The 25,233-nt window shown below is 48.8% G+C and overlaps 1 protein-coding gene across 4 annotated transcripts in view; it reads right to left on the bottom strand.

Annotated features, from left to right (window-relative positions):
• ANKS1A (ankyrin repeat and sterile alpha motif domain containing 1A) overlaps nucleotides 1-25,233 on the bottom strand; it is a 110,875-nt gene that overhangs the window by 16,928 nt on the left and 68,714 nt on the right. For all 4 annotated transcript variants that reach the window (XM_076357975.1, XM_076357977.1, XM_076357976.1 and 1 more), the window contains 2 exons: nucleotides 21,926-21,992; nucleotides 13,025-13,131 (listed from right to left, as the gene is read on the bottom strand). In XM_076357975.1, the coding sequence (XP_076214090.1) occupies nucleotides 13,025-13,131; nucleotides 21,926-21,992 (174 nt within the window). The remainder of the gene's footprint in view (nucleotides 1-13,024; nucleotides 13,132-21,925; nucleotides 21,993-25,233) is intronic.

Here is a 25,233-nt window from a genome sequence, read left to right as displayed (position 1 = left end):
CCCCTGCAAGCCTGGAGAGGAAAGCGCGGAGAGCCCTGCCTGGGGGAGGCAAAGGGAAGCACAGGAAGGGACTGACCCACCGATGTCCCTGCAGCAGGTTAACGTCACACCTCGGGTACCTGAAACCTGCCGTTCCCGACACCTCAGCCCCCTCTGCTCCCCCAACCTGCCCATCTTGGTGCTCTGCTGCTTAATTCCTCTGTAAAGAGCTGGGTGCCAGAGCTGCAGCAGGCGCGGGGGCTCGAGGAGGATGCTAGCAAGGGCACGGCTCACAGCAAACCCTTCACGCACCAGGACGGCAAGAACGGTTCGCAGCCAAATGAGCTGTGACAATGGTGATGTGTAATTTTCACGTATAAAAATTAAACGAGCTTGCTGATCCTCTTTACATTTTTACTCATGCTTATTTTCCAGTGTTGAGCCTTTTTGCTGCTAATCCACTTTAGCACAGCCATGCCTGGCTAGCACAGCCACGCTCCCAAACTAGCAGCACAGGGCTGGCAGCTCACGCTCTCCCAGGGTGCCTGTTTTATGCTGACACGGCCAGCGCCAGGCCCAAGGCAAGGCAAGGCAATAGGTGTTCTCCCACTTTTGGCACCTCAAATTCAAGGAAAATTGCTTGCTACGTAGCAAGGATGCAAGCTAGTTAAATACTGTAAAGCCTACAGCTTTCTCCAACACTCCTTATTTTTATGTGTCACATTAAATTCCCTCAGAGCCAGTCTGTATTCTCAAGGTACTTAACAAGGATAGACAAAGCATAGCAGCTCCGAATAAATCATTACAGTCTATTTTATGTGAGCCTCCGCTTACCGAAACGTCCTTTAAGCCCATCCAGGTTTCACCTCCTATGAAAAAAAAAAAAATCTGCCACTAAAATAGATAATTAAATGCAAACACACTGGAGATCTTTTAACCTTTGCCAACCGAATAGACGAGCTGTTTGAACCAGACTTTAAACCTGTTTGCTTTAACACGCTGTTCAGACAAAAGCCAAGGGGCAGAGGTGCTCCGCCTGGGCCACCGCTGCCACCTGCCCCCGAGCCACGCTCCTCCGGTGCAGCAATTGCCGCAGGTTTAGGTTAGTGCCCTGCTCTCTGCTCGGGCTCCTGCGCCTGCCAAACCACCTCTCTGCTCAACCAGCAACTAATGACTTAGCACAAAAAGCCCCCTAAGCAAAGAGGGTTCCCAGCCACGGAGACCCAGCTGGGGTCTGCCGCGGCTTTCGTCCTTCCCTGCCTCTCCCGGCACGTCTCGCTTGCTTCTCACCGCCAGCCCCATCCTTCCCGACCTCCGCACCGCTGGCTCGCGCCAGGCCAGCGGGCCGCTGAAGGGCCTTAGTTTCGTCCCTGAACCAGGCAAGAGCCGTTTCTTTGCTCTACCGAGGAGGGGATGACCGCAGACACGTCCACACCCAGCAGCTCGCGGAGGAAAAGGGAACAAGGCATTCATCACCGAGATGAGACAAAGCCTCTTCGCTACAAAGGGCTGCTCAAAGGGAGCCTGCCTTGACGTGGGGCTGCAAAATTTCAGAAAAAACTGCTGTGAGGGTTTGTGAGGGTTTTCTGGGGGAGTTTGGTTTTGATTTTTAAACAATATCCCAATACAGGTTTTTGTTTGCTCGTTTTTAGCTTTTTTTCCTTGGGTTTTTTGTTGTTGGTTTTTTTTTTTTTTTTTTTTTCAAACAAAGGTCCCCTTTGGTGCTGACACAGGTTGGCAACCAGGTCAAAAGATGCCATCTCCCACGCGCCCTGCTGAAGGCTGCAGAGCAGTCCTGGCAGCCTGACCCCAGGCTCGCCGTCAGCCCCTCGCCGGGTCCTCCGAGGACAGCTTCAGCAAACGCCCAAGGCAGGGGAGAGGAAAGCTCCCAGGGACTCGCTCTGCTGTTAGCCTGGTCCTCTAGGATCCTCCAGCAGCAGCCTCAGAAATGCCAATTAGAATCAAAGAGACTTTCCAAAGACGTATTTCAGACTTTATTTATTGTGACAAGTGCTTTCTACCTTGCGCATTTCTCCCGGCTGCGGGGCTGAACGGACCGAGCGCAGCTCAGGGCTGCACCCGGGCCAGACCTCTCGCATTCATCCACGCCGGGGGAGCGGGGGACATCCGAAAGCCCCGTTCATCCCAACACCTCACCGTTTTCTCCTCGCTTCCATCAGGAACTAGGGCTCAGCATTTCCTGCACTGCAGGTGGCTCGTTCAGGGTTTGTTCCTAGAACACACATCCTTGCGTTAATCCAGATTTTAGTATGGCACCATGCACACACGTTCATCGGTCTTGGTAGAAAAATCTCTGGCAATTTTTTATTCCCAGAAGAGCTGGGATGATCACTAAAAAAATCCACCAGGAAGCAGAGGCTGAAGTTTTTTTTGCAATGGACACAGAAGCACAATTCCCCCCCTAAGCTTCAGCTGCACACACGTGCATTAGGTCGAGGAAGGGAGTATTTCTCCAGTGCAAGTGCATCTACAACAGGGTGAAACGCATCACCCAGATGAGTCCTCCTCCGCTCCCACCGGCAATCCAAAGAGCCCAAACGATCAGCCCGGCCACAGACATCTGAAACTGGGCAAGGTGAATCCCACTCCCCGGGCCCAAACTGGCAGAGACTGGCTGCCAGACAGTCCGGAGGGGCTTTCGTCCCCCAACCTGGCCTTCAGCTTCCTCAGAGCTCCCTCCGTGGAAAGGCACAAATACACACGACCGTGAGGGGCACCTCTGAACCCCGTCTCTGCCCTCCGCATCACCCCGAAGGAGGGCAGAGATCTGCCAGTGACCCGTGTCCTCGTCTGGGCTGCCCCGGGGAGCCCCAAAGGACGCTGGTGCAGCCAACCCACCTGCAGAAACACAAGCTTTTAGAGAAAGGGTCTGCTTTAGTCATGCTTCACATCTTGCACTGTAATTAAACAGCCTGCAAGGCTCCAGGTTTCTCATTAAAGGGGGAAAAAAAAAAAAGCACAGTCAGAGGTTACATTGTAGGAAGGTAGCATCCCATCCTGCTAGTTAGGTGACCCCGAAGGCAAGCGTGCCAAAATCAGAGCTGCTGAAATCTGCCAGCATTCCTCCTCCAGCAGGACACTCTGCAGGCACTTAACTACCCAATTTTCAGATGCTGCTTCTTGCACAGAGCCTGGCTTCAGTCCATCCTCCCTTTCCAGCTAAGGAAGGGCCCAAGGCAAAGAAAGTTTCGTACAGGACATGTAGTCTTATCCAGCCAGCGATGCAGTTTAATGAATCCCGACTGTCTCACTAAGCTCACGCTAACACAAGTGCTGTCTCTATTACTAAACCCTGTATTAAAGACAGGCGACGGACTGCAGGGAAGACGGGGACCAGAGAATGTGTTTGCTATTAAAAGCCACAGATGCAAAACCCAAACACAGCTTTTCCAGACTACAAAGGCTTCTGCAAACATCTATAGCAGCGTGTCTTCAGCTGGATGAGCCAAAGCATCCATTTTTTCTTAAGATTAATGCATACAAAGCTCTTTTTCTTTTTCCCCTCAGTACATTCAAGACAATTTGCATCTTGTCAAGGATTTTGTTGCCACTGCCATTGCTTTACTTTTAGCAACCAAAAGCCTGGATGTGGGAGATGCAGATGCATCCAGCTCACCACAGACCCAGCCTAAACAGGGATAAATACGCAGCAAGTCCTGAAAACAGAGGTTGCACCTTCCTTAGCCTCAACGCCACTTAGATTTCTCCTTTTCAGATGAAAAAAGGATCAGGAACCTTCATTTTGATCACCTTGGTACTGGCTAGCTGCAGCTTTCAGTAACTTAATGCAAGCAGGCAGTACAGGGTTTGCAGTCCAGAATATAGCGGCTCAATTACATACTCAGCAAGGGGATCTGGCAAGCCCCGCACGGCTCTGCCTGAGCTCCTGGTTACTCCCACCGCCAGACTTGTAAAAAGCCGCCGGGCTTCACGGCCCCACAGCCTCAGGCAGCATCCGGAGGATAAGGGAAGGCAGCGAAATTCAGAAAGATGAGCTATAGCGAAGGTATTCCTGGGAGCTGACAAAGCCACTGCAGCCGGCAACGAGCTCCCCGTCCCCAAATCTATTAGTAGTTAATGCTGAAGCGCCCTCTTTCCCTGCAGGGTTTGGAGGTTGCACATTTGGCCTCATCCAGCCCCCCCGAGCTGTGCCTTCAAACCCATCTGAGCAGGGTGCGGGGAGCCACCGGCCAAGCCCTGCTCAGAGCCTGGCCAGCCTTCACCCCCTTAGTGCATAAGGGGCTGTACGGATCTGCGCTTGGAGTAGAAAGCCCTGCTAATATATCTTGTTCAACAGGACAAGAGCAGCTAATGCCTCGTTAATGGACTGATTTGTAAGCTTGTCCTAGAAACAAGCTTGCGTTCTGCCTGTATATCTGCATGATTTGCACTTGGGGGCTTTTCACCCGCGACCCCCGGTGATAGCACAGAGCATCACCCCCTTTTACAGACGAGAAAAAAAAGCTAAAAACTCCCAAAACAGAGCCTTGATTACAGGCAATACTGAATACCTACAGCTCCATCAGCCATCCCTGGCTGCTCAGCCCCTCCAACGAACCCGCGCCAGTGGCCTATTTATCCCAGAGCAGGCTGACAACCCCAAAGCCGGGACCTGCACACCCCAATTTCAGAGCCGGGGGACCAGCACTTGGTTACATGAGTACGTATTTGTAATTGGCCTCGTGATCCATGGGGTTTCGTGCCTTCCCTTAATGGTATCTGCAGTTTGAGATAGTTCAGTGGAAACTAGGGGAGAAGAAGTATTTGTTTAGCTAAGGGCACGACGACGAAGCTCTAGCTCTTTGCAGAGCATTGATTGTGGAAAGGGCTCATATACAAAACCCTACAATAAATCCTAGATTAGCACACAGCCACTTCATTTTTGTTTAATTTTCTTCCCCATGCAGACTGGCAGCGTGACAATGGCAACGGAGGGAATCGGTCATGGTTGTCAAGTTCAGGCAATTTTATTGAGAGAAAAAAAATTAACTGCTACTTTAATGGCTTTTTTAATGTTTATTGGGCCTGGAGCTACTAATGAATCAAGTGTGAGTATCCTCTAAATTGCCAGTTCTGGTCCACCCACTTTGCTCCTCAAAATCCACTCCGAACTCGCTGCTCTCCGTGCAGCCCCTTTCCATCATCTGGGGAGCTTCAGCGCAGCTCTGCCGCGTTTCCCCAGCCAGAGCCGCGGGTGAGCGGCCGAAAGGCTCTCTCAAACCCCGGAGCATTGCATGTCTCCGCTCTCACCATTCCCTTCTGGAGAAAACCCAAAAAACCGTACCACCATGGACAAAGCACAGTCCTTGTGAACCACCCAAGTAGTATCTGAAACCCACTGGAGAGCTGTCAAAAAAAATTCATTTCATTGTTATGAATTGATTCCCACTCAGACTCTTGGCAGAAGCCCTCACGCAAGGGTCCAATTCCACTCTTACGGGGCGTTCATCCAGGGCATCGAAACCAGTCTGGGGACCAAGGAAGAAACGCATTTCCAGTACGTTGGCAGCAATGATAAACAGAAGACAATACCATGTAATGTGGCTGATGTACTCCCTGCCCATGTCATAAAACTAAATGAAAGCCATTTCAGTAATAAATTCGCCAGCCGGCGTGAACCAGGCCAAAGAGATCCCCAAATCTGATCAGCAATCGTTGAAGGGTAGATCGCCAGCACCTCTAGGCATCAGCAGTATTTACAAGCTCAGTCACCAAATGTGCTGCAAAGCTCTGCCCTGCGGCGGCGGGCTTCGGGAAGACCGAGTCCAGAACCAACCACTCAAGAGGTTCCGCCTGGACGAACAGAACTTGCTTCAGCTTGGAACCGAGCCTACCGGCCCAGGCACAGTCTACGCACGGGGGCTTACCCGGGTCTGTACTAAAGTATTCTCCAACAGCTGCAATCACGCCAAGTTTTCTCTTCGTTTCACCAAGCGTAGAAGCAGTAAAACCTTCTCTGTGGGATCTCTGACAGGTCACTATTCTTCATAGATCGTTACTGGGTTCAAAACACTACCGGAATATGTCAGTTAAGTCTTCCCCGGATAAGTACTATAAAATGACAAGTTTTATATGAAAACAGAAAAAAAAAAAGCTCTGGGGCGCACACACTCTCAGGGCATGCTAAAAGCCTGGCCGCTGCCCAGGGGACCAGCATCTACGAGCCAAGCTGGGTAGTCGGGGAGCGGATCATGCAAAGCAGAGCTACAATTCACTGAGGACTCCAGGAGACGCCCCGTGCTCCAGCGGGACGGGTATCGAGTGAAAAGGAAGATTGTGCAGGTGTCAGCCAGCACCCGAAACACGGGGATTTGCAGGGCGAAGGAGACCCAGCTCCGTGCCGGGAGGGCTGTCCTCGGACCCCGCCTGGCAGACACTCACTGAGCTGCACTTCAGCTCTGCTCACGCAGCAAGCCAATGCCTCAGCTCTACATTTTTATCAGCCGTTTGCTTGCGCACACACGCAGAGGAGAGAAGAGGAAGGCTCTTTTGTAACGAAGACCACTGCAGGCTAATCTAACATGGCACTGAATTACATTTAAACAAATTAATGTCAGTACTCTAAATTATTTGCAGACACCCCATTCTTCCAATGCCATCATGTTTCTACTACTTCTCTCCAATTACAAAAAAAATATAAAAAAACCCCCCAGAGGAGCCCACGGCACTGCACAAGGAGAACAGATTTCCGTTTTTGACGCTGTCTCATTGAATCAGCATTAGCTGCTTTCCACACACTCCATGGGAATCCAGGCTTGAACAATAAAAAAAAAAAGCTACAAAAAATGGTTTATGTTCTGTTTTACCTGCTCATTTGTGAATCAAAATATCTTTGGACTGAATAAAAAGTTCAGCTACAGAATAATGGTACAATTGCCAGAGCATGTGAGGTTTGCCCTTCTCAGATGCCAGCCTGAAAAGTTGTCTGGGGTAGGAGCAAACATTCAGCCCTCCAAGGGAAGGGAAAAGCTTTTGCAAGCATCTCAGACGCATTTATGGGATCTGTGGGATCACAAAATACTGTAGTGAGGGTGCAGGTAATGGCATTTCCTTCCCCACTTCTGCAGGGGAATTCCACCATGAATTACTGCAATTCCTTCTTATTACACTGGCAACGTTCCTTCTTTCCCAAAACACAGCGGAGTCCAGCCTGGCCTTTCCCTCCAGGTCATTCCTGCGTTTGCTGCAGGGCACTGGGATGCGCTGTGCATCTCACAGTGCAAAACCAGTTTCCCGCGGGCCTCCCGAAGGGAGCATCTGCTGCAGGGGCACTGGTGATCACAGCAGACACGACGGGACCAAGCTCTAGGAGCAGCAGAATCCCTCTTGGTCCATATTCTTGTGACATTTTTCCTACTCTTACAGCTCCCCCAGCTCATGACCGGTCAAGGCCAATTAAGTCGATTTATAGTGCATTTTTCTGAATGACACTGCTCACTCATTGCTACGGTTTTGTGATCTGACCTTCTATTTTCCTCCTCCGGTGAAGGACGAGGCAATGGGTCCCCTGAAACCCTGCGCGCACACAAGGGCTGCATTCCTCCACGTGGGAGGTAGCAGGGCTCGCTTCTTTTGGGTGGTGGGGCATTCTTGGTTCATTAGTACTGTTAACATTTGGCATGTAATTCTGCTGAGGATTTTATTCTACTTGCAAAGCTGTATTTTTGCTAAGTCAAGGACAGCACAGCCAATGCCAGTAATACTCAGCTAGCAGCTTCAATTCAGTTCTGTTTACCCATCGCACAAATAAACCTTTCCCCTCTGATGAAAGAATTCCAGTAGGCTGCGAAGCAGAGAAGGAGAATTTGAAGTGCCGCCTCCATTTTAGCTTTATTTAATCCCCGGCTGGCTGAACAGACTGCTTTTCGAACTAAAGCCCCATATTAAAAGCAGAAGCTGAGTGTCACAGTCCGATTGCCCCAAGCCAGCAATGCCGGCAGTGAAAGTCACTCAGCGGCAACGGAGAGGGTGAGCGAAAGAAGCTGCTCCCTTGGACTGCAGGGTTAGTGCTGGAGGGTAACGGCAAGAAAACCAGGGAAAGCCTCTTTCCTAAGCATTGCACGTAAACACCACAACAAAGCTATTGTAGGCAACTTAAAGGAAATATAACAATTTCTCCAGACACAGAAATGTGGCCCAATATGCAGGTGTTGGTATTTGGAAAGAGAACTCAGTCTTTTAGAAAACTAAGCTACCTAAATCCATCTTTTATAGCCCCTTTCTTCCCTCAACCAAGCCAAGAGATTACACACAATCTGAAATAAAGGCAGACTTCAGTCCCTTCCCAGAGACACGTACATGGGCAAGTAAGCTTTAACATCACGTCAAACTGATGTTTAAATAATCCTGCTGACTTCTGTTAGCGATACCCACCCTTGACTGAAGTCAACACTCGATCAAGATCCTTTACTCTGAACTAGTCATAAGTGTTCTTGGTTTTGCATTTGACTGTGAAACCGGTCAGCGTCACCGAGATGCTCTCGTGTGCCGTATCAAACGCCGCGGCATTTTGTTTTCTTCTGCAGATTTAACAAGAATTTTACATCATGGAAACACCGATCAAGAAACTCTGCTTTCAGTGCTGGAACAAAGCAACGCATCAGTGAGGCCAGTGCTGCAAACTCAGCCCGTCTGCAGCGTCCCACCCCAGCTCCAGTTCCTAAAACACCTACTAGCTGTGTCCAGGCAGGATGACAGTCACTGCATTTATGCGTTAACACTTGTGATTCCCTTCTCCTTACCATGGTTGTGTCGACTCGTTCTTCCCCGATAACCAATTCACAAGCCCTCAGAAATCTCTGCAAGTTCCAAAAGTGAGAATATTCCCGACAAGCCCTGTCTGACACCGCTCAGAACCAACGGGTACTACAAGTAATACTCTATTATTTGTCCTGAATTCCCCCAAAAGAGAAACAGCACTGGTAGAGACAGACGCACGAGGAGGGTCAGTCCTGACTGCAGTCATCACTCTCTTTACCAAAGCAGACCTGAACTGCAACAGAAGTTTTTAGTTTGCTGACAGCAGAAGTGCTGACCTCGCAGGCTTGTGGGCAAGGGCTCCCGCTGGAGCGCGAGGCCTCCAGCGGGAAGTTGCTAAAACTTTGTCCCAGGTGCAGAGCTGGAATTCCCAAGTGCAGAGAAGCCTCGGCTCGACATTCACAGCCCACCCCAGCTATCTGCTAAAATACACTTCTACCTTCCCTTTTTATAGGAAAACCTATAAAATGTTCACGGCTCACATTACGGTTTACATCTCCAACCCTGCCTCTTCAACGTAAACCTGTCAAGAGGTCTTCAAAGTCTCTTTCAGCTTTCAGTGCTTTCAATGTTAAAAGCGTATGAGCAGACCCCGAGAGAGGGAGCAGGATTATTGCCCCCTCCCCGCTCACCGGTTCTCCTCGGTGCTGCTGGAGATGCAGCTTGCACAGAGCTATCACCAGCGAGACGGCCGGTCGCGTGTCCGGAGAGCACACCTAATCACCTAATAACGAATCTCTGGATTTCTGAAAACGGAATTGTTATTCTTGAAAACAATGCATGTTTCTGCCTTCCTAGATTAACATCTAATTAAGAAACCAAATATATTTACAGAGCACTTTTCAAAATCGCTTTACCATACCGTGCCTTCGTGAGTCATTTCCCTTATCGGGGGGCAAGGGCTTTTGTAATACAGGGTGCAAATTAACACAAGAGCCAACTGAAAATACACAGGAAATTAGGAATTCCTGAAACCAGAACTGGCTACACGAAGGGCTACAAGAGCACTAAAAAGGGCCACAGGCTTCTGCACCCTCCAGTTTTTGTCTCTTACCGACTCCGTACTACCTGCTGGGTAGACAGTACATTTTAAACAGCTATTTTTCTTAAGCGAAGAACAGCACCAAACGCCACTGCGCCACCAAACACCGGATTTCACCCAGTCCCCGCTGCAGTTACAGGATATGCTCTTTGTTAGACTGCTTTCTTAATCCTGCTTTAAGTTACTATCCACTGCAGGCTCAGCATTCTTCGGCAGTATATTAAAGAGCTCTTCTTCAAGGACGCTGCCTCTGTTTTACAGCTGTACTGTCACCACACATATAACAGTTTGCTCTTGCAACGTTTTTTCTTGTCTGCCCAACGCACGAGCTTCTTGTTTGCTCACGAACGGGCACCTGGGGACCGCAGCAGCAAAGGGAGCATCCTCGGCGTACTGAAAGAAACCCCGCAGCACTACCGACAGGGAGTAATGCAGTGCGAAATCTTACACAGAAAACAAGAGCGTTGCCCTATCAAAAGACTCCGACTTCTTAATTTTTGCTACTAAAACTTAATTAGCCTCATAGCCCATCTGGCAATTTGCAAACCATTACCCAGCATTCTTTGGACCTTGAAATATTTAATATAATGAGGCCCTAATCGGGACTAATCCTTTCACAGAAACCATTTAACTCCAGGAAAATAATGCCACTTAGTTTGAAATATTCTTTGTTAGCGACTGAAAGTGGCAGTTAATAAACAAATTGTTACGTAAAAAAGAAAAGGAACGGACAGCCTGCCATGCCGGGAGCCAAGCGTCCCGGTCCTTTCAGTACTCGCTGCACTAGCCAGCTTCAGTGTTTACAACAACTTTAATAATTCATCTGAGAACATCAAAATCACTACTAAAAACAAATTAACTACTTGTTCCTCACTTATACTGTATCTGAAGGTTTTACTCCCACATCAGAAGCTGAAGGCAAGTAACATCACAGAGGAAAAGATCCTTAATCATTAAATCTTCATACTGGGCCAACTGTATTAGCTTGAAGTTCCCAGGACTTGGATGAAAGGATTTAAAGCCAGTCTTGGCATGGGTGCCAGAGTCAACTTCCTAGTAAAAGGGATAAGCAGCAAAATGGAAATCAGCCAGGGTTTGCAGGAAATCTTTGTTAAATTGAACTTTTAAAATTGAGAGGAATGACTGAGGCGAGCGCCCCACCTCCCGAAACCAGCAGAAGCCGATTTCCTACACTGGGAGCGGTTACCCAGCACTGGCTGGGGAAGAAAAACATCCAGCCGTGATCCAGCAACTCCCACCACGTACACCGTAAAATCACATTATGAGACATGTACAAGGAGCCTTTGCCTTCATCTTATAAATGACAAAATTCTGCGTCAGACAGTTTGCAGCTAAGTGTTGCTATTTACTGCAAATAAGCACAGTCAATAAAAATTCCTGCTTCCGAGCCTCCAGCTCCTACCTCTGTGGGGACAAGTGGAAAGTTGATTTCCTTCGTTATTAAACTCTGTGCTGAGAGGGGTCTATCATCACACTTGTCAGGCAGGGCCAGTCAGAGTAAAGGCATTTTTATCTGCTAATTGCTGGAGGGAGAGCAGCCCACTGATACCACAAAGGTCAAAGATCCATCAGCAAAGGATCCCAAGCAGGGATCGATGGGGTACTATTTAATTTAAATTCATTATACCATCTCCAGAGCATCCCAGAAGTTGAATCAGACCGCCCCAGCGTGCAGGGGATGCCGAAACCTCGCACAGAGCCGAATGCGCCTGCCGGCAGCTCAGCGGTCCCAGTGGCCGAGGGTCCACCAAAGGGCTGGGACCGGCTGGGTGGGACACCGGGGGGGGCCGGAGCCCCCCAGGAAGGGCCGGGGAGCGGCGGCGGGAGCTGTCCCTAGTCCTGCATGGCTGCGGGCGGCACTGGAGCCCGGCGCCGGCGCCCGGGGCTTCTCGCCCCAAATCCTCCCCAGGGAAGAGGGAAGGTGCCACGCACAGCTGTACGAACGGGCTACGGCAGAGGCAGAAGGGTGCGTGGCAAGACCATCGCCTGTCGCCGGCGGTTCCTCTACTGAAGGTGCATAAACCACAGTAAAATCCAGCTCTCTCGGGGAGCGTCGGCCCTGCCAGGCTAAAGGGAGACAAAGGGATAAGCTGCTTGCCATGGAGGCCAGGAGGTATGGCTGGATACTGCCACAGTATTCAACTTTTAGGGGTGCTTGGAGATCCCACAGCATTCACAGGGACATTTATCCTGTTGGTCAGGTCGTATTTTAAAAGCGTAATTACATCCTGCCTTTAAGTACCCCTACTGACGCTGCTCCGACACGCGCTTCCTCGCCCCTCCGTCCATGCCCTATCCAGTCTTCCCTCCTTTCTCCACGTACCCTCACCACTGTCGGATGGCCGCTGTGTTTTCTGAACCCGCTTCACCCAGCTCACAATACAGCTGTCAAGCACACGTTCTCCTGGATATCACCTCTCTGCACCGCCCACAGTACCAAAGAGCTGCCCCCACTCCCTTTCCAAGGCAGGCTATTACATTAGCCCAAATGACTTCTCCAAAGGTTTACATCCATTTTTAGAAATTCTTTATTTGCAAAACTTGGAGTCCACGCTCAAAAAGCATTTCTTTAAGCCAAGCAGGAAGAACCCTCCCACAGCACCAAGATTTTCTGTCTTTGCTGTTCATCATTCTGTACGAATTCTCAGATTTTTACACCACGCAGCTTTAAGTTTCTGGACACTGGGTGCTAACCACTGGTTAGTAAAAAAAAACCCTCAACATTAAGCATTACCGTCTTGTCATCATTAGGTTTCAGAGCCAACAGCGTCAATGCAATTAAGTACAGCTCATTAACATCCTGCCTGCATGCTTAGAGAAAGCATACTTCCAACAAGAGGTCTACCACCTCCTTCATAGTCCAGAACACAGACTGCTCAGTGATTTCTTTAAAACACTAGTGAGTTTCAGTTCCCATTTCTGGAGTAAACTGGAGAGTAAAGATTTAGGGGGCAGAGTAAGTAACATTTTATATCAAAATCATAGTGAAAAAAATTGTAATACCTGAATTAAATGTGAAGATGAATGATCCTGACCCAACACAACCCTCGTTTCTTCCTTGTCTAACCTTCTACACACCCCCAAGACCGTTCCGCTGGGCTGCGGAACCCAGATCTGCTCTGCAGCTGACATGGGGTATCGACAACAAGTAAAGGTTTGGCCAACACGTTTGTTAGAGCCCGCGGGTCCCACCCAGCAACTTACCAGGAAGCGGACATCATCAAAGCCGTTCAAAAGCAGCTTACTCTCATATTGCTGCAGGCCAATGGACTCCAGCCACTCCCCGACACTCTGCTCCAGCATCCGCGAACCTGACGAGAGAGGAATCGGCAGACGCTTGAAAAGGGAAAAACCGTTAAGGCGGTAGCAGCGGCACTCTGAGGAAGACAGATGGCATTGCCACATCATAGTCATTACCATAAAGAAACTCAAAAAATTATGCTTAGAGTACAACAAATCAGCCGGCAGACAATTCCTCTTGTGTGCACAGACCATGGACAACAAGCTTCCAGTGCCTCCGCGGGCTCCGGGTTTAATTTGTATCCCAGTTAACACTCAGAAAAAGAAACACCTTGCCCAGGCAAACTGTTTAGAAGCACTCCCAGGACCATGACATCACATGCACTGCTTTCAGGGCTCAGGCGAGTTTCTTGCCAGGCAAACATATGAAGCCCAACCCAACGGGGATGCGGATCCACTCCTTGGCTCGTCTGAAGGGGGCGGGAGGAGGGCAGCAAACTTTCACCCAAGGCATTCCCAGCCAGTCGCAGGTGCGAGGGAATGGAGTGGAGCCGCTCACAAACGCACAGAGCTGTGCAGGTCCTCTCGTCCATGCAACTTCGGATGCACTACCCTGCTCAGCGGGCCAGCGGAGAGGGCCAGGCGCATTGGAGGCACAAAGCAGCTAGAGAGAAAATACATCTTCATGCAGCTGAGACACAAAACAGACACGACGGACTTTCAGAAAAGCAGCAGAAGCCAGACTAGAGCAGCTGTCCACAGGAAGACATGCAAGACAAAGAAAGCACACAAACTGCAGCAGAAGAAAAGAAAGGCTTATACTTTTTTTCCCCAAGCAGTCCTGAAAGAGGCAAACCATGGTAAGGGCTTTTTCTCTCTGTTACGGTGTTAAGAGGAGCAGAGGTGTCAGTGACCCCGAGCACGAGTCCGAGAGTCCTGGCACTGTCATTTTACCGCCTATCCAGACACATGGCATTTCAGCACGCCGCTCGGACGGGGCTGGCTGCACTGGAGAGTCTAACTACACCGCTGCGCTGGGTGACAGCAAGAGAGACAGAGGAATCAGTACGGTTTTCACCCAACACATTCAGTCCTGCCAGGTGTTTGGTGCGTGCTTGTATTTGCCCTTCCTTCATTTTCTTCAGCTAAGCGCAGCTGCTGCATCCGAGCCCCTCACTCAAACAGGGAGCAGCTCTGGAGGAGGAGGCATGTTAGTTCCTTGCTTCCAAACCACGTCAAAACAAAAAGAAGCCAAATGCAAGCACACTCTCTCCTCTTCCTGCAGCAGCTCAAGTCCGAGACATGCCCTGGCACCTCCTCTCAGCCTCTGATAAATGAGATTCTTCCCAACACCCTACGGAAGCTGTGCAGACAAGCTCTCCCTTCCCTCACCCCTGGGAAGAGAGTCCAGTGACTTGTTACTCTCCTCTAGAAAAGCTCGAAACCTTAAATATGACCAAAAAAAAGTTCAGAGATCTCCTTTTCATCAGGGAATTTGCTATGCAAGACAGGCAGAATTTTTCAGGCTTCTTAGCACATCTGTTTCAAGGGTACATGCAAATAAAAAGATGATCAGGAAAACCAGGTTTGCTTTCTTTGAACCTTCAGGTCAGCTGAAGCTGTTTGGTACCTTCCAAGCCATCCTTCCCACCCCCGCCCGCTGCAATGGCTGCACAACACAGAGCTCACTGTGTTATCTGGAAATTCTCGGGGTAAGGGATCCTGCTGCTCTGGTCCACAGGAGAGCTCCTCTGCCAGGTGAGCCGCGCTCGGCGAGTTCGAGAGCGCTGGCCAGTCTTTCTAGCGCACGCTGCAGCACGAGAAACGCAGAGATCACAAAAGGTTTCCGTCTCCCTCCCCTAACACAGCCTGTGCAGAAGGGCAGCATCTAAACCTGGAATTCATGCAACAAGCTCCCGCTCGCCCGGGGTCTCCATCCTTCCCTTCCGTCGATCCTTGCTGGTCCGCCAGCAGCCAGGCAGCCGTGTCCCCTCACCAAGCAATTGTGCATCCTTGCAGAGCGCTGCAGCGGCGTGCTTTGTCTGAAGGCAGCGAGCTCCACGCTTGCCGTTCCACTCGCAGTCCTGTCTCCTGCTCTCACATTGCCTGTCCCTCCCTTCTCTTCATCCTCTTACCCCTCCCAGCTTTTCCATCCACTGTACAAGCAGTGAGCAGCCTTCGCAGCAGAAGCTGCAGGAGAGGGGAGGGAGACAGCAGCTTTATAACTCTCCAGTGGAAATTACTGACTTCTCAATATTTACTCCATGATGGACTACACGGCTTGGGATTTCAAAAAATAATGTTACAGGTCTGCTTTGACAGTTCCGAGTGATTTGTGGCTGGCTCAGAATTCATTTATCTAGAGAGAGGTGAGGAAACTGCTTGCTGCCTACTACAGCATTTCTGGAAGCAGTCGGGGTATTGGCAGGGGGAACGAAACCACAGCAGTTCCTTCCTCTGAGCTCCTGAATTTCGTTTTAAGAAATTGTTTACTCTACTCGGCCTTTTGTACACTCGTAAATGTATTTCTGCTTTTAAAGGGGAAACCTACAGTGACACCAAGTGCAGGTTTTCTGTTTTTAAAACCACCTCAAATCAAGACAAAATGAAGGGGGCGGGGGTGTTTGGAGGGAGGGGAATGGAGGGGTTTACTTTAAAAAGAAAAAGAAGAGAACAGATGCCCCAAAACATCCTCGATTGAAAAAGACTGAAAATAAGGAAGTCCAAAATACACTAAACATTTGCACGTTACGAGGATGACACGGGAGCAAATGAATCCAGTCACTGTGCCCCCCAGCAAGAGCCCGATCACAACTTCTGATTAAAACAAACTCCTAATTCTCAGCTCCATCCTTCTTACGCTCCGCATTTGAAGAATCCTACCTTTAAACAGTCTGCAGATGGCAGAGGAGGAAAGAGTCAATAGAGTGTAGTTAGAAATAATTAGAGTAATTAAAAGTTGCAAAAAAAGCAAGCCAAGCAATTCAGTCCCTCTCGCAAGCCATTTTTCAGGTAACACAGCATGCTTCAAAGAAAACAGGAAAGGGAGAGGGCTACCAGGGCTCAGAAAGGTCCTTTTATAAGTTATTGTTTCAATAATGACCTTTAGAGCAAAGTTTGAGTCTGTTTGGAGGAAGAAATAAGTACGTGGGCCATGCCGGACAAAAAGCATCACCCCGTTTGCTCACGGAAACCGATAACAAGTTTACCATGACCTGATGTGGCCTGAAGACACACGACCAAGCGTCACCAGGAAGAAAAAACTGCAAGTCCAAGCAAGCGTTGATGAAACCACCGTCCACACACAAAGTGAGCACGCAAGACAACCAAGTCAGGCAGTAATAACCGCTGGGGATGATCCTCAGCTGACAGTCCTTAAATCCACTGAGGGGGCTATAAACTCAGGCAGTGCATTAGGCAAGATGGATAGGCAAGGAGAACGTAGTCATTAATGCCATCAGATGCAAGAAATACAGCCAACATCCGACTTTACTGGAACTAAGATCAATTAGCCAAATGCAGACTGCTAACAAATTTCTCCCTCTTTTGTCAAGTAAAACACCAAGCACGTTCCTCACGTCTCAAGCCAACGGCAGAGTTAACTCACCAAGCCCCAAATGCGTTCCCTGTCCAGCGCAGCATGCCTCCTGCCTGCATCAAGCTGATTTATTGAGCAGAGACCACTCATCTCCTCTATTTTTGGGGAGAGAAACGCTGCCTGACAAATCACCGTAACCCAGCGAGCAACACACAGGTTTCTTGTTCAAAGCCAGCAGTGAGGTGAGACGCTGCAGTGCAGTAGGGTTGAACTTCTGCTGCGAGACCTGTACTCCCCTACCCCTCTGACCCACATCTGGAAGGAAGAGATGATCAAAAGCGGGTTGCTGGAGCTAAATAAATGCGTGACTGCAAAACACACGTGCAGAGAGACACAGACTGAATACAAACATCTGCTCCCAGGCCAAAAAACCCTTTAAGGCAAAGGTTCGGTGGAATCCGGTACCCTTTAAGAGACGGTGTTCCTTGATTCCCCAACCTCCGACGTGGATCAGTGACAGACTTCTCCGTTCCTCCCACCTATACCACCTCACCCTCGGGAAATACATTTGGAAAGTCTTCTTACACGCTCTACCAGGAAATCAGAGGGTCGAACCTGTTGGCCAAGAAATAGATTCTAGCTCCAGTTTCTATAAAGATGCCAAGATGCTTCTAATTATCTAATTATCTTATCATCTAGGGGCCTCAGAAGTTTAATGTGCTCGTCCATAACACCACAGCAAGGCAGGGAAGTTTTGTTCCCCTGTTTTATGGAAGAAAGCTTGATGGTACAGAAACCAGCTATTACGCCCAAATTTGTATGGGAAGTCTGGGGCGTGGCAGGGACCTGAAACCAAGCGTCTCGGGGCCCGGGCTTGTTCCAGCCTGACTCCAAGGGTCCCTGCTTTCCCTAGACCCAAGTCAGTTGTATGCAATAACTGCTCGTCTGTTTGGAGTCTGTTTATACTCATCTCCGCAGTAATTGCCAAGCAAGGCATTTTACCTTTCCAGGCAAATCAGTGATTCCAGAAACAAAACTAGTCAGGAGCCTCAATATCCTCAAAGCCCACCCATTTTTGAGGATGTGAGAGCATTTGGAAAGTTCCCTGCAGCTCCCTGCGCATTTGTGATATGATCTGAAGCGTTAAAACAGCCCTAGCAAAGTCCTGAGGAGCAAAAGCTAAACTCTGCTAGAAAACAAGAGTGTAAGGGTGCACGCACCCCAGGACACCCTTCATCCTTGCAGCAAGGGGCTGGCAAAGCACTGCCCGCTCTCTGGCTAGCTGCGCTCATAGGAAAGGAAGGAGAAACAGGGAATATATACAGCAGCTGATCTGCGTACGAGGGATCCCAAACTGAGCGTAACACAGCACAGCCTGCGGGAAAACACCCGGCTTAAGGACAAGGCAGCTCCTGGGTCCGCCTGCTTCCAGAGACGGGTGTCCATTTTGCTGAAAACTCCCTGCACAACGGCAGCTTTTGCTGAAGTGCTGGCTCCTCCTCTCCCCTCCATGTTAGACCTCTTCACTAACGATATCGATCCATCACACGCGCTGCTACAGCTACGGACACGGCTTGGGGAGGGGAGGGCTTGTCACAAAGCAGGATGCTAACCAGTTGCCATCGCATTAGACCAAAAACCACACACCCGTTTCGCATCCCACTGCAAAGGCTTTTGACCCTAGAAAACATAAGCCCTAACCAGTACGTAGTATCTAGGGCAGGCACAGGTTAAACTCCCACTGGGAATGCATGGTGGATTCCTCCTCACCAAAGCAAAAATCCGAGTGACAAATGGATACGAGATAAGCTTTATTATGGCAAGCGTGAGCTGCGTGTGCGGATCCATATTAGCATCTCATCAAGAAGAGACGCTGCCCACCCGGAGCAGTTCAGATGCAGCAGTTTGGAGGTGAAGGATTTAAAAGGACAGAATCCCTCGCGGTGGCAGCTCTCCAGCATCCTCCATCACGCTGCAGTAAAGGCAAACAAGCTCTCCAGTTCTGCTTTTGTTTTTGCTCCTGATTTAAAGGCGGAGAAGGGAATTCATGCTTAAAGTACAGAGGGGAAGCACCTCTCCTGCAAGCAGCCTTGTTTAGTGGATATTGATACCTACAGGGATACCCAGAAAAAGCCTAGCATCACCCAAGTTGAGGCACGTGGCAGATTAACCACATCCAAAGGGCAGGCCACCACGACACCCATGCTGACCTGCAACTGGCATCACCCCAGTCCTGCTCCCAGCACAGCCGCTGCCCTAACAGAAGTGGCCGGGGAGGACGATCCTCTCCCCCCGAGAAATCCAAGAGGCATCCGGAGAAGGCCGTGTCCCCGAACAAGAAGGACTGTTCCCGGCTATTGGGACGGTGGCTCTTGGTCAGCCGGGAAGCATCCCAGAGGACAGTGCTGCCACAGCTGAACTGGTCTCACCATCAGAAAGCATTTCCTACAACAATTTCGAGATGTAGATTTTCTAAAACCCTTGAGCAGTACATGATATTTAGGCACCTTTGGTCCCCAGACAGCAGAGTTCATCAGCGTCCATTTAATCAAGCTCTGTACACTGTGCCTCACTACAAACAGCTCCATTTCAAAAGGCACCGTTAAAGCCAAGCAATTATCTCCTCCTTTGAAGACCACGGACTCTGCTCCATATGGGAGACAACGCTCCCGAGGACCCACGGCTCTGCCTGCAGCAGCAGAGAGGACAGGTTCCTTAAACTGCTGGTTTCCAGAGTGAAGCTGCATCCCGGGAGGAGAAGAATTAAAATAAACCTCCCGAGAAGCTCGGAAATGTAGAAGCATTGAGACAGTCAGCTGGGAAAGGGCTAGGTTATTTCCCCACTCTGCAAACAGTATGGAGACACGTCTAGGGATATTTGCACTGATATCAAAGCATCCTTCCTCTATTAGTTCCACCTCCCCTTCACATCTACTTTCCTCAAAAGAAGGAACGAAAAGTATAGGAAAAAAGCTGGCAAAACTGCAAAGCGATCCTGTTTGATGTGCAGAGCCAAGGCATGCAGTTAGGTCACTGCAGGAGCAACGGAGGAAGATTTTTAACTGAGACTTGGTTCCGGCTCTGCTGCTTCAGTCCGGATCCTGACCACGAACTCGGCACAGGGCTCGCTATCCCCCACCCCAGCCGCCTCTACGTACAACAGTTATGGAAATGAGAGTGTTTTAACCCAGGATCGTCTCCCGTCGCTCTAATGCTGCAATGCGGATACGAGAGTTACAATAGTTGTAACATGGCTGGAGGAGGACGTTGCTCTGTTTGAGGAAAATCAATGCACTAAATGACACCATGATTCCTTCTTCACCTTGTTTTACGGAAATTGGAAAAAGCAAAGACAAAATGCACAACTAAAATCATCTCACACGCTATTTATAAAGTTTTATTATAAAATTAATAAAACTACGTACTTCAAGGTCACAGAAGTATGTAGGTGAAATATATAGAAAAAAGACACTGTGATGAGTTTTATCTGATTTGGAGCAACGATAGGGCATCTAGAGTTTTACAGGTGGAAAGTTGGAGAAGAAATGTTAAAATATTCTGGCAAAAACATGTTATGGGCTGCAGAAAAACAGTAGTTTTGCTGGAAAAATCACCGCAACACCCCAGCTACTCCGGACGGTTTGTTTTAGAGGCTGGGTGGCGTTAGCAGCTCTTTACACTTTATTCTATCGCAACCAAGCTAAAACCTGGCTCTTGGTAAGCTCCAGTTAAGACAAACTGCCTGAGCAGGACCCCTCGCCCCACGCAGGCTTTGCTCAAGCGTTCCTGGTCCCCAGGAAACGTTTCTTAATCTGTGAAATACGAACAGTCTCTAAAGGACACCTTCTCACACAACCCAATGTACACTGAACCCCACCGGCGGCCAGACAGCCCCTCCGAGCCCGCGCTTCCCCATCAGCCGCCGTCTTACCCAGAGGAAAACCGTCCCAACCGTGCCCGCAGAGCAGCTGTATTTCCAAACGTGCCCAGCAGTGAACATGCAGCCGGGATGGGTGAATTGCCATGGAGGTAAGGGGGATATGTGATATCTTGGCTACAGTCACTCTGATGTACCACTCTAAATACAAAATCCCCACCCTGTCCTCCCAGGGCTGAAAGGATTTTGTGAGCCTTAAAGAACAAAACACTAGAATGTGAAGGGCTACAGAGAGGTTCTGCTCATTTCCGAAGGGACAGACCCACACTTACGTAACGGAAAAAAAAGCCAGAAAAAAGAGCATCTCGCTACTGCGTTACGTATTTGAAACAAAAGCAAGAGTGTTGTGGGGATCGTGAGACCAGCCAGAAGACAAATATGCAGCGGCTCTGTTTCAGACGGACTGCTTAAAGAAAATTTTGTTGCCATCCACTAGAGAAGAACAGAAACTCGAGACAAACGTTCTGAAAGGCAGGAGAGAACCGTAAGCAATCAGTTCGACTTTCTCAGAGGCTATGTCGAGAACAGCAGTAATTGTAGGAGCCGGGAGATCAGTAGAACTTTCTATCCCTAGGATACCGGCTGGAGTCCCTACACCATCTTTCAGCTGCAAATTAGATTTTTTCTGTACGTGCAGAAAACCTGATCTTCCTCCTACACATTGAGCGAAATTGTGAAGTTTTAAGTACCAGAACACAGCGGTTATTGGGCTGTGCGAGCAGGGGCAACGAGCCAGCCACTCCAGAGCTGATTTTACTGCCGCAAGCTTGCAGAGGAGCACAAGAAGTGTCCCAGACCACTCACACAAGCCAGCAACATTCACCTCCACCTAAAGGGAAGGACTGTAAGGAGGAGTCCAGGTATGGGAAGAACTCCACAATTCTCAGCAATAAGCCTTTGTTTAACGCTATTCAAAGATGTAAAACATCACCGCAAAATTTACCATATCCTGAACAGTAATACTAAGCCCCAAAGTCTATAAGCAGGCAGTTTCAACAAGAAACAAGATCCCCTCCACACACACGCTGCTGTCACTGGGTGAGTATTAATCAACACTGGGGTAATCGGGGTCCCCCCCTTTCCCATCAGGCTGGGGGTACCAGCTGCGATGCTCTTCACCCAGCCCATTTCCCTCAAAAGCCTGCTGGGAGGGAAGGACAGCTGCATTATATGAAGTTAAATGAATCTACCTAGGGGAGTATTGAATGAAAATTGCTGGTAGCAGTATTGAGCATTACACTGGGAAGCCGAGGTCTGCTCCTTCTATGCCAGAGCCTTTCTTTCCCTTCTGAGAGCCAAAGCAGGTTAAAGAGCTCTGCACGCAGGAGCCAGCACCTTGTTTTTGTACAGAGCACAACCAAGACAGACACACACGAGCTGGGTACGCTACCTGAGATCCTCTGCTGCTCCTGAGAAAAGTCAATGCCTTCGCCGATGGAACTCATGATTTTCTCAATCTGAAAATAAAAAAAAAAAGCACACGCTGCATTATTCATAAAGCCTCAGGAAAAGTTAAAGGCAGCCCCGGGATTTCACCTGCCACGCGACTGCCGAAGAAATCCAAGGAAAGGATGTTAAGGTACCTCTGACCCAGAAAAGGTACCCTTAACACCTTGCCTGGAAAAGTCTTCGTAAGGATGGATGACTCAGGAGGGATGCGTAGAGGTTGGGACTCCACAGAGCCTTCCCTTCCACAACTTGCCAGTGCCTGAAAATAAGCAGCTCCAACAAAACCATCCCTCTGGAGCATAAAATTAGGGAGAAGGAAAAGAACCCCAAACTCCTCAGCTCACCCGGTACAAACATGCAGCCCCACCTTCACCAGCAGCAAAGCCTAAGAAATGCAGTTCACTAACTCTTTCACAGCATGCCGAAAATAAACTTGGCTTCACCTCAGTCTGGGTTGTGTTGGGTATTTTTGTATTGGTTTGGTTTTTTTTCTTTTTTTTAAACCATCGCATTTCCCAATCCTGTGCATGGACGCTGTGCTCCTCACCACTTCCACTGAGAGCGGAGATGCTTAGAAAGAGTTTGAAAATAGATCGAGTTTGCAAAAGCAGCAACATCGTGGGGGCAAATGCCTTCACTACCCAGGAGAGGGAGCTAAAGACAATTTCATCCCCTGATTTAAGCGATTCGCAGTCAATAGCTCAAGGCAAACGTCATGCAATTAAGAAAAAAGGTAAGAACTACTGCCTGAGATGGTGTCTTTTCAAGTCCACTTAAGAGTTGCATATAAATGACTGCATTTGCCACAAAAAAAAAAAAGCAAGTTGCAATTTTCATACAACCTACAGGATACTTTGTCAAATGAGACTAGAAACTTTTCAACAAAAACTCTTCAGCAGAATTTGTAAATCGAGGCTTTCTAATGCAATGCTGCGAGGGAAAAACCAACAGTGACAATTACTAGGTTAGTTCTGTTATGAAAGACCTGATAAATTGCACTCAGTTAGTCAATTCATAATTTTCAATAATCTAAAGCACTAAAGCCCACCATTTTCCAAAGAGCAATGAAACACTGAAGAGGCTCAGGTTTGGTTGCTTACCCCAGTCTTCAATCTATAACTGAGCAGAAAATTTAAAAAAAAAAAAAAAAAAGAAATAAAGAGCCCCCAGTGAGAGATTCCTGAACCGAAATCTCCCAAGAAGATATTCCTGCGAGACACTTCAGAGCGGTTGCTGCTGAAGGCAACGCCGATACATCGACTGGCAACAGACAGCGGGGGGGAATAAACTCCAACTCTTACACAACTTTTTCTTTTTTTTTTTTTTTCCTGGTCTTTTAAGGATAGATTTGGGGAAGGAGTCCAAGTTTTCCTGGACCTCATCCCCCAGCCGCCTTTGCACTGCCTGCATCCCAGCGCGATGCTTTGCTTGGTGCAGCTGCACGAGCTCCCAAGGTTGCCTGGCCGGCGAGCGGGACTCCTGGAAACGCTGCGGGGAGCCCGGAGTTTGACTTCTAATCAAAATCAATGGCAGCTTGAAGCTGAACTCCACTAGGGAGGGTTTTTTTTGGTGAAACAAAAAAAACAGACAGTCTTAAAAAGCTCCTGCCAAGTCAGATCTCCAATAAAGTCCTTCCTGTTTATGGGGAGCAGACAGGCAGTGCGCTTGTAGCATTAAAATCTCACCAGGGAGAAGGCATTCATGCGATCTATAGAAGAGTCATTAAAGGATATGGATCCTCTGCCCCTAGAAAACCATGAGGACGAGCACTTCTACTGGGCTTGAAATACAGTTAATGCTAGTTTACTGGGAGCTTTGAAGACCAGCCTGAAAAAGCAATAATCAGAATTCAAACATGTATGGAAGAGAAGCAAAGTACGTTCTCAAAAGAGATTTCAGCTAAAGGAAGGGTTTTGAAGTCGCTGGATGCGTGGGTCCTGCCACCGGCACGCTGCCCTGCGGCACATAAGGCAAAAGCGTCCATCGCTCTTCTGCCCCTGGACACAACCAGAACTCGAATGTGACCTTTGCTAAAAGAGCTGGGCAATACCTGACCCCAGCGCCGGGCTCTCCATCGGGCTGCCGGGGCCGTGCAGGTCTCGGACAAAGCCAGGCGCCATCAGACGCTGACACAAGGGCTAACGGAGTCGCTAACAGGGTGGCAGGATGAGCGATCAGATCCCTGGTTTCACAGGAGGGTAAAAAATGACAAAGGAGAATTGATATGATAGCCTGGGACATGAAAGCTTTTACTTACAGAAGACAAGTCATTCAGAACTTTAATCAAAAACTGCAAGCTATCTGTACAAGAAATGGGATTCTGTGTTTTAAGTTCAAGTTTAAAAGGAGGCACTAAAAAAGGATGAGGCCACATAAGAGGCAAAAATATCCCGATTGCAAGTGGACAGAGGCAGCCCTTAAATGACAAAAATGAAACAGAGACAGGGTGGTTCATTTTGCAACTGCTCGCATCACTAGCCGTTGCTTCAGATAAAAATTACACAGCTAGTCATCGTGTCATCTGATCTTGCTATTTAGACTCAGTGGGGCTGAATAAGGAAGCCCCAGAAATACAGCTTTGAGAACTGCAAGAAAAAAGTTGGGGTTTTTTTTTTCAGCTAACCTAAGGCTCTTGTGTAAATCAGCAACTCTGCAGTATCAGCAACAGAAGAGTGGGATCAGCTAAACTGGAACCAGTTAAGAGGAAAAAACGGAATTTAAAGTCTGCCTTGTGATGCTGAGTTTTTCTTCTACCCTAATCAGGCCTTTTAACTGTTTCCCTCTGTTGGAGGCATTTGTGGCAGTCACCTTCACTCCATCAGTCCCGCTCCTCTCCACGGGCTCGGTTTTAAAGAACTTTTCCATTTCTCATTAGTTGTGACAGAGCCTGAAGGACGCGTGAGCAATGCAGCAGTTTCTGCTCAAGCCTGTAGACAATGTGAAATAACTGAAAAGTATTAATTGCCTCATATTTCTCAGCAGAGGTTAGTGACTGGAATGCAGAGGTAACCTAGGTCTCACGATGCACATTTTTGCCAGTCACCATTTTGGCAAGAACCACCTGCTTTATCTGCTTTTGCCCCTCCGAAGCAGCAAAAACTCCCCAGCAAAGCCTTGAAATTTCACGGTGCCCTTATGTACCATCGGTACATAAAGGCCATGCAAGACTGGAGGGAAATACAGGGACGGTGCAAAACAAGCCTCATTTCCAAATAAGACCAAGGACTTTGGTACTGACTGTTTTATTCA

This window comes from Aptenodytes patagonicus, chromosome 22, assembly GCF_965638725.1.
Source record: "Aptenodytes patagonicus chromosome 22, bAptPat1.pri.cur, whole genome shotgun sequence".
NCBI lineage: Eukaryota > Metazoa > Chordata > Aves > Sphenisciformes > Spheniscidae > Aptenodytes > Aptenodytes patagonicus.
Note: the sequence above shows the minus strand (reverse complement) of the source record. Positions and strands in the feature narration are given on the sequence as shown.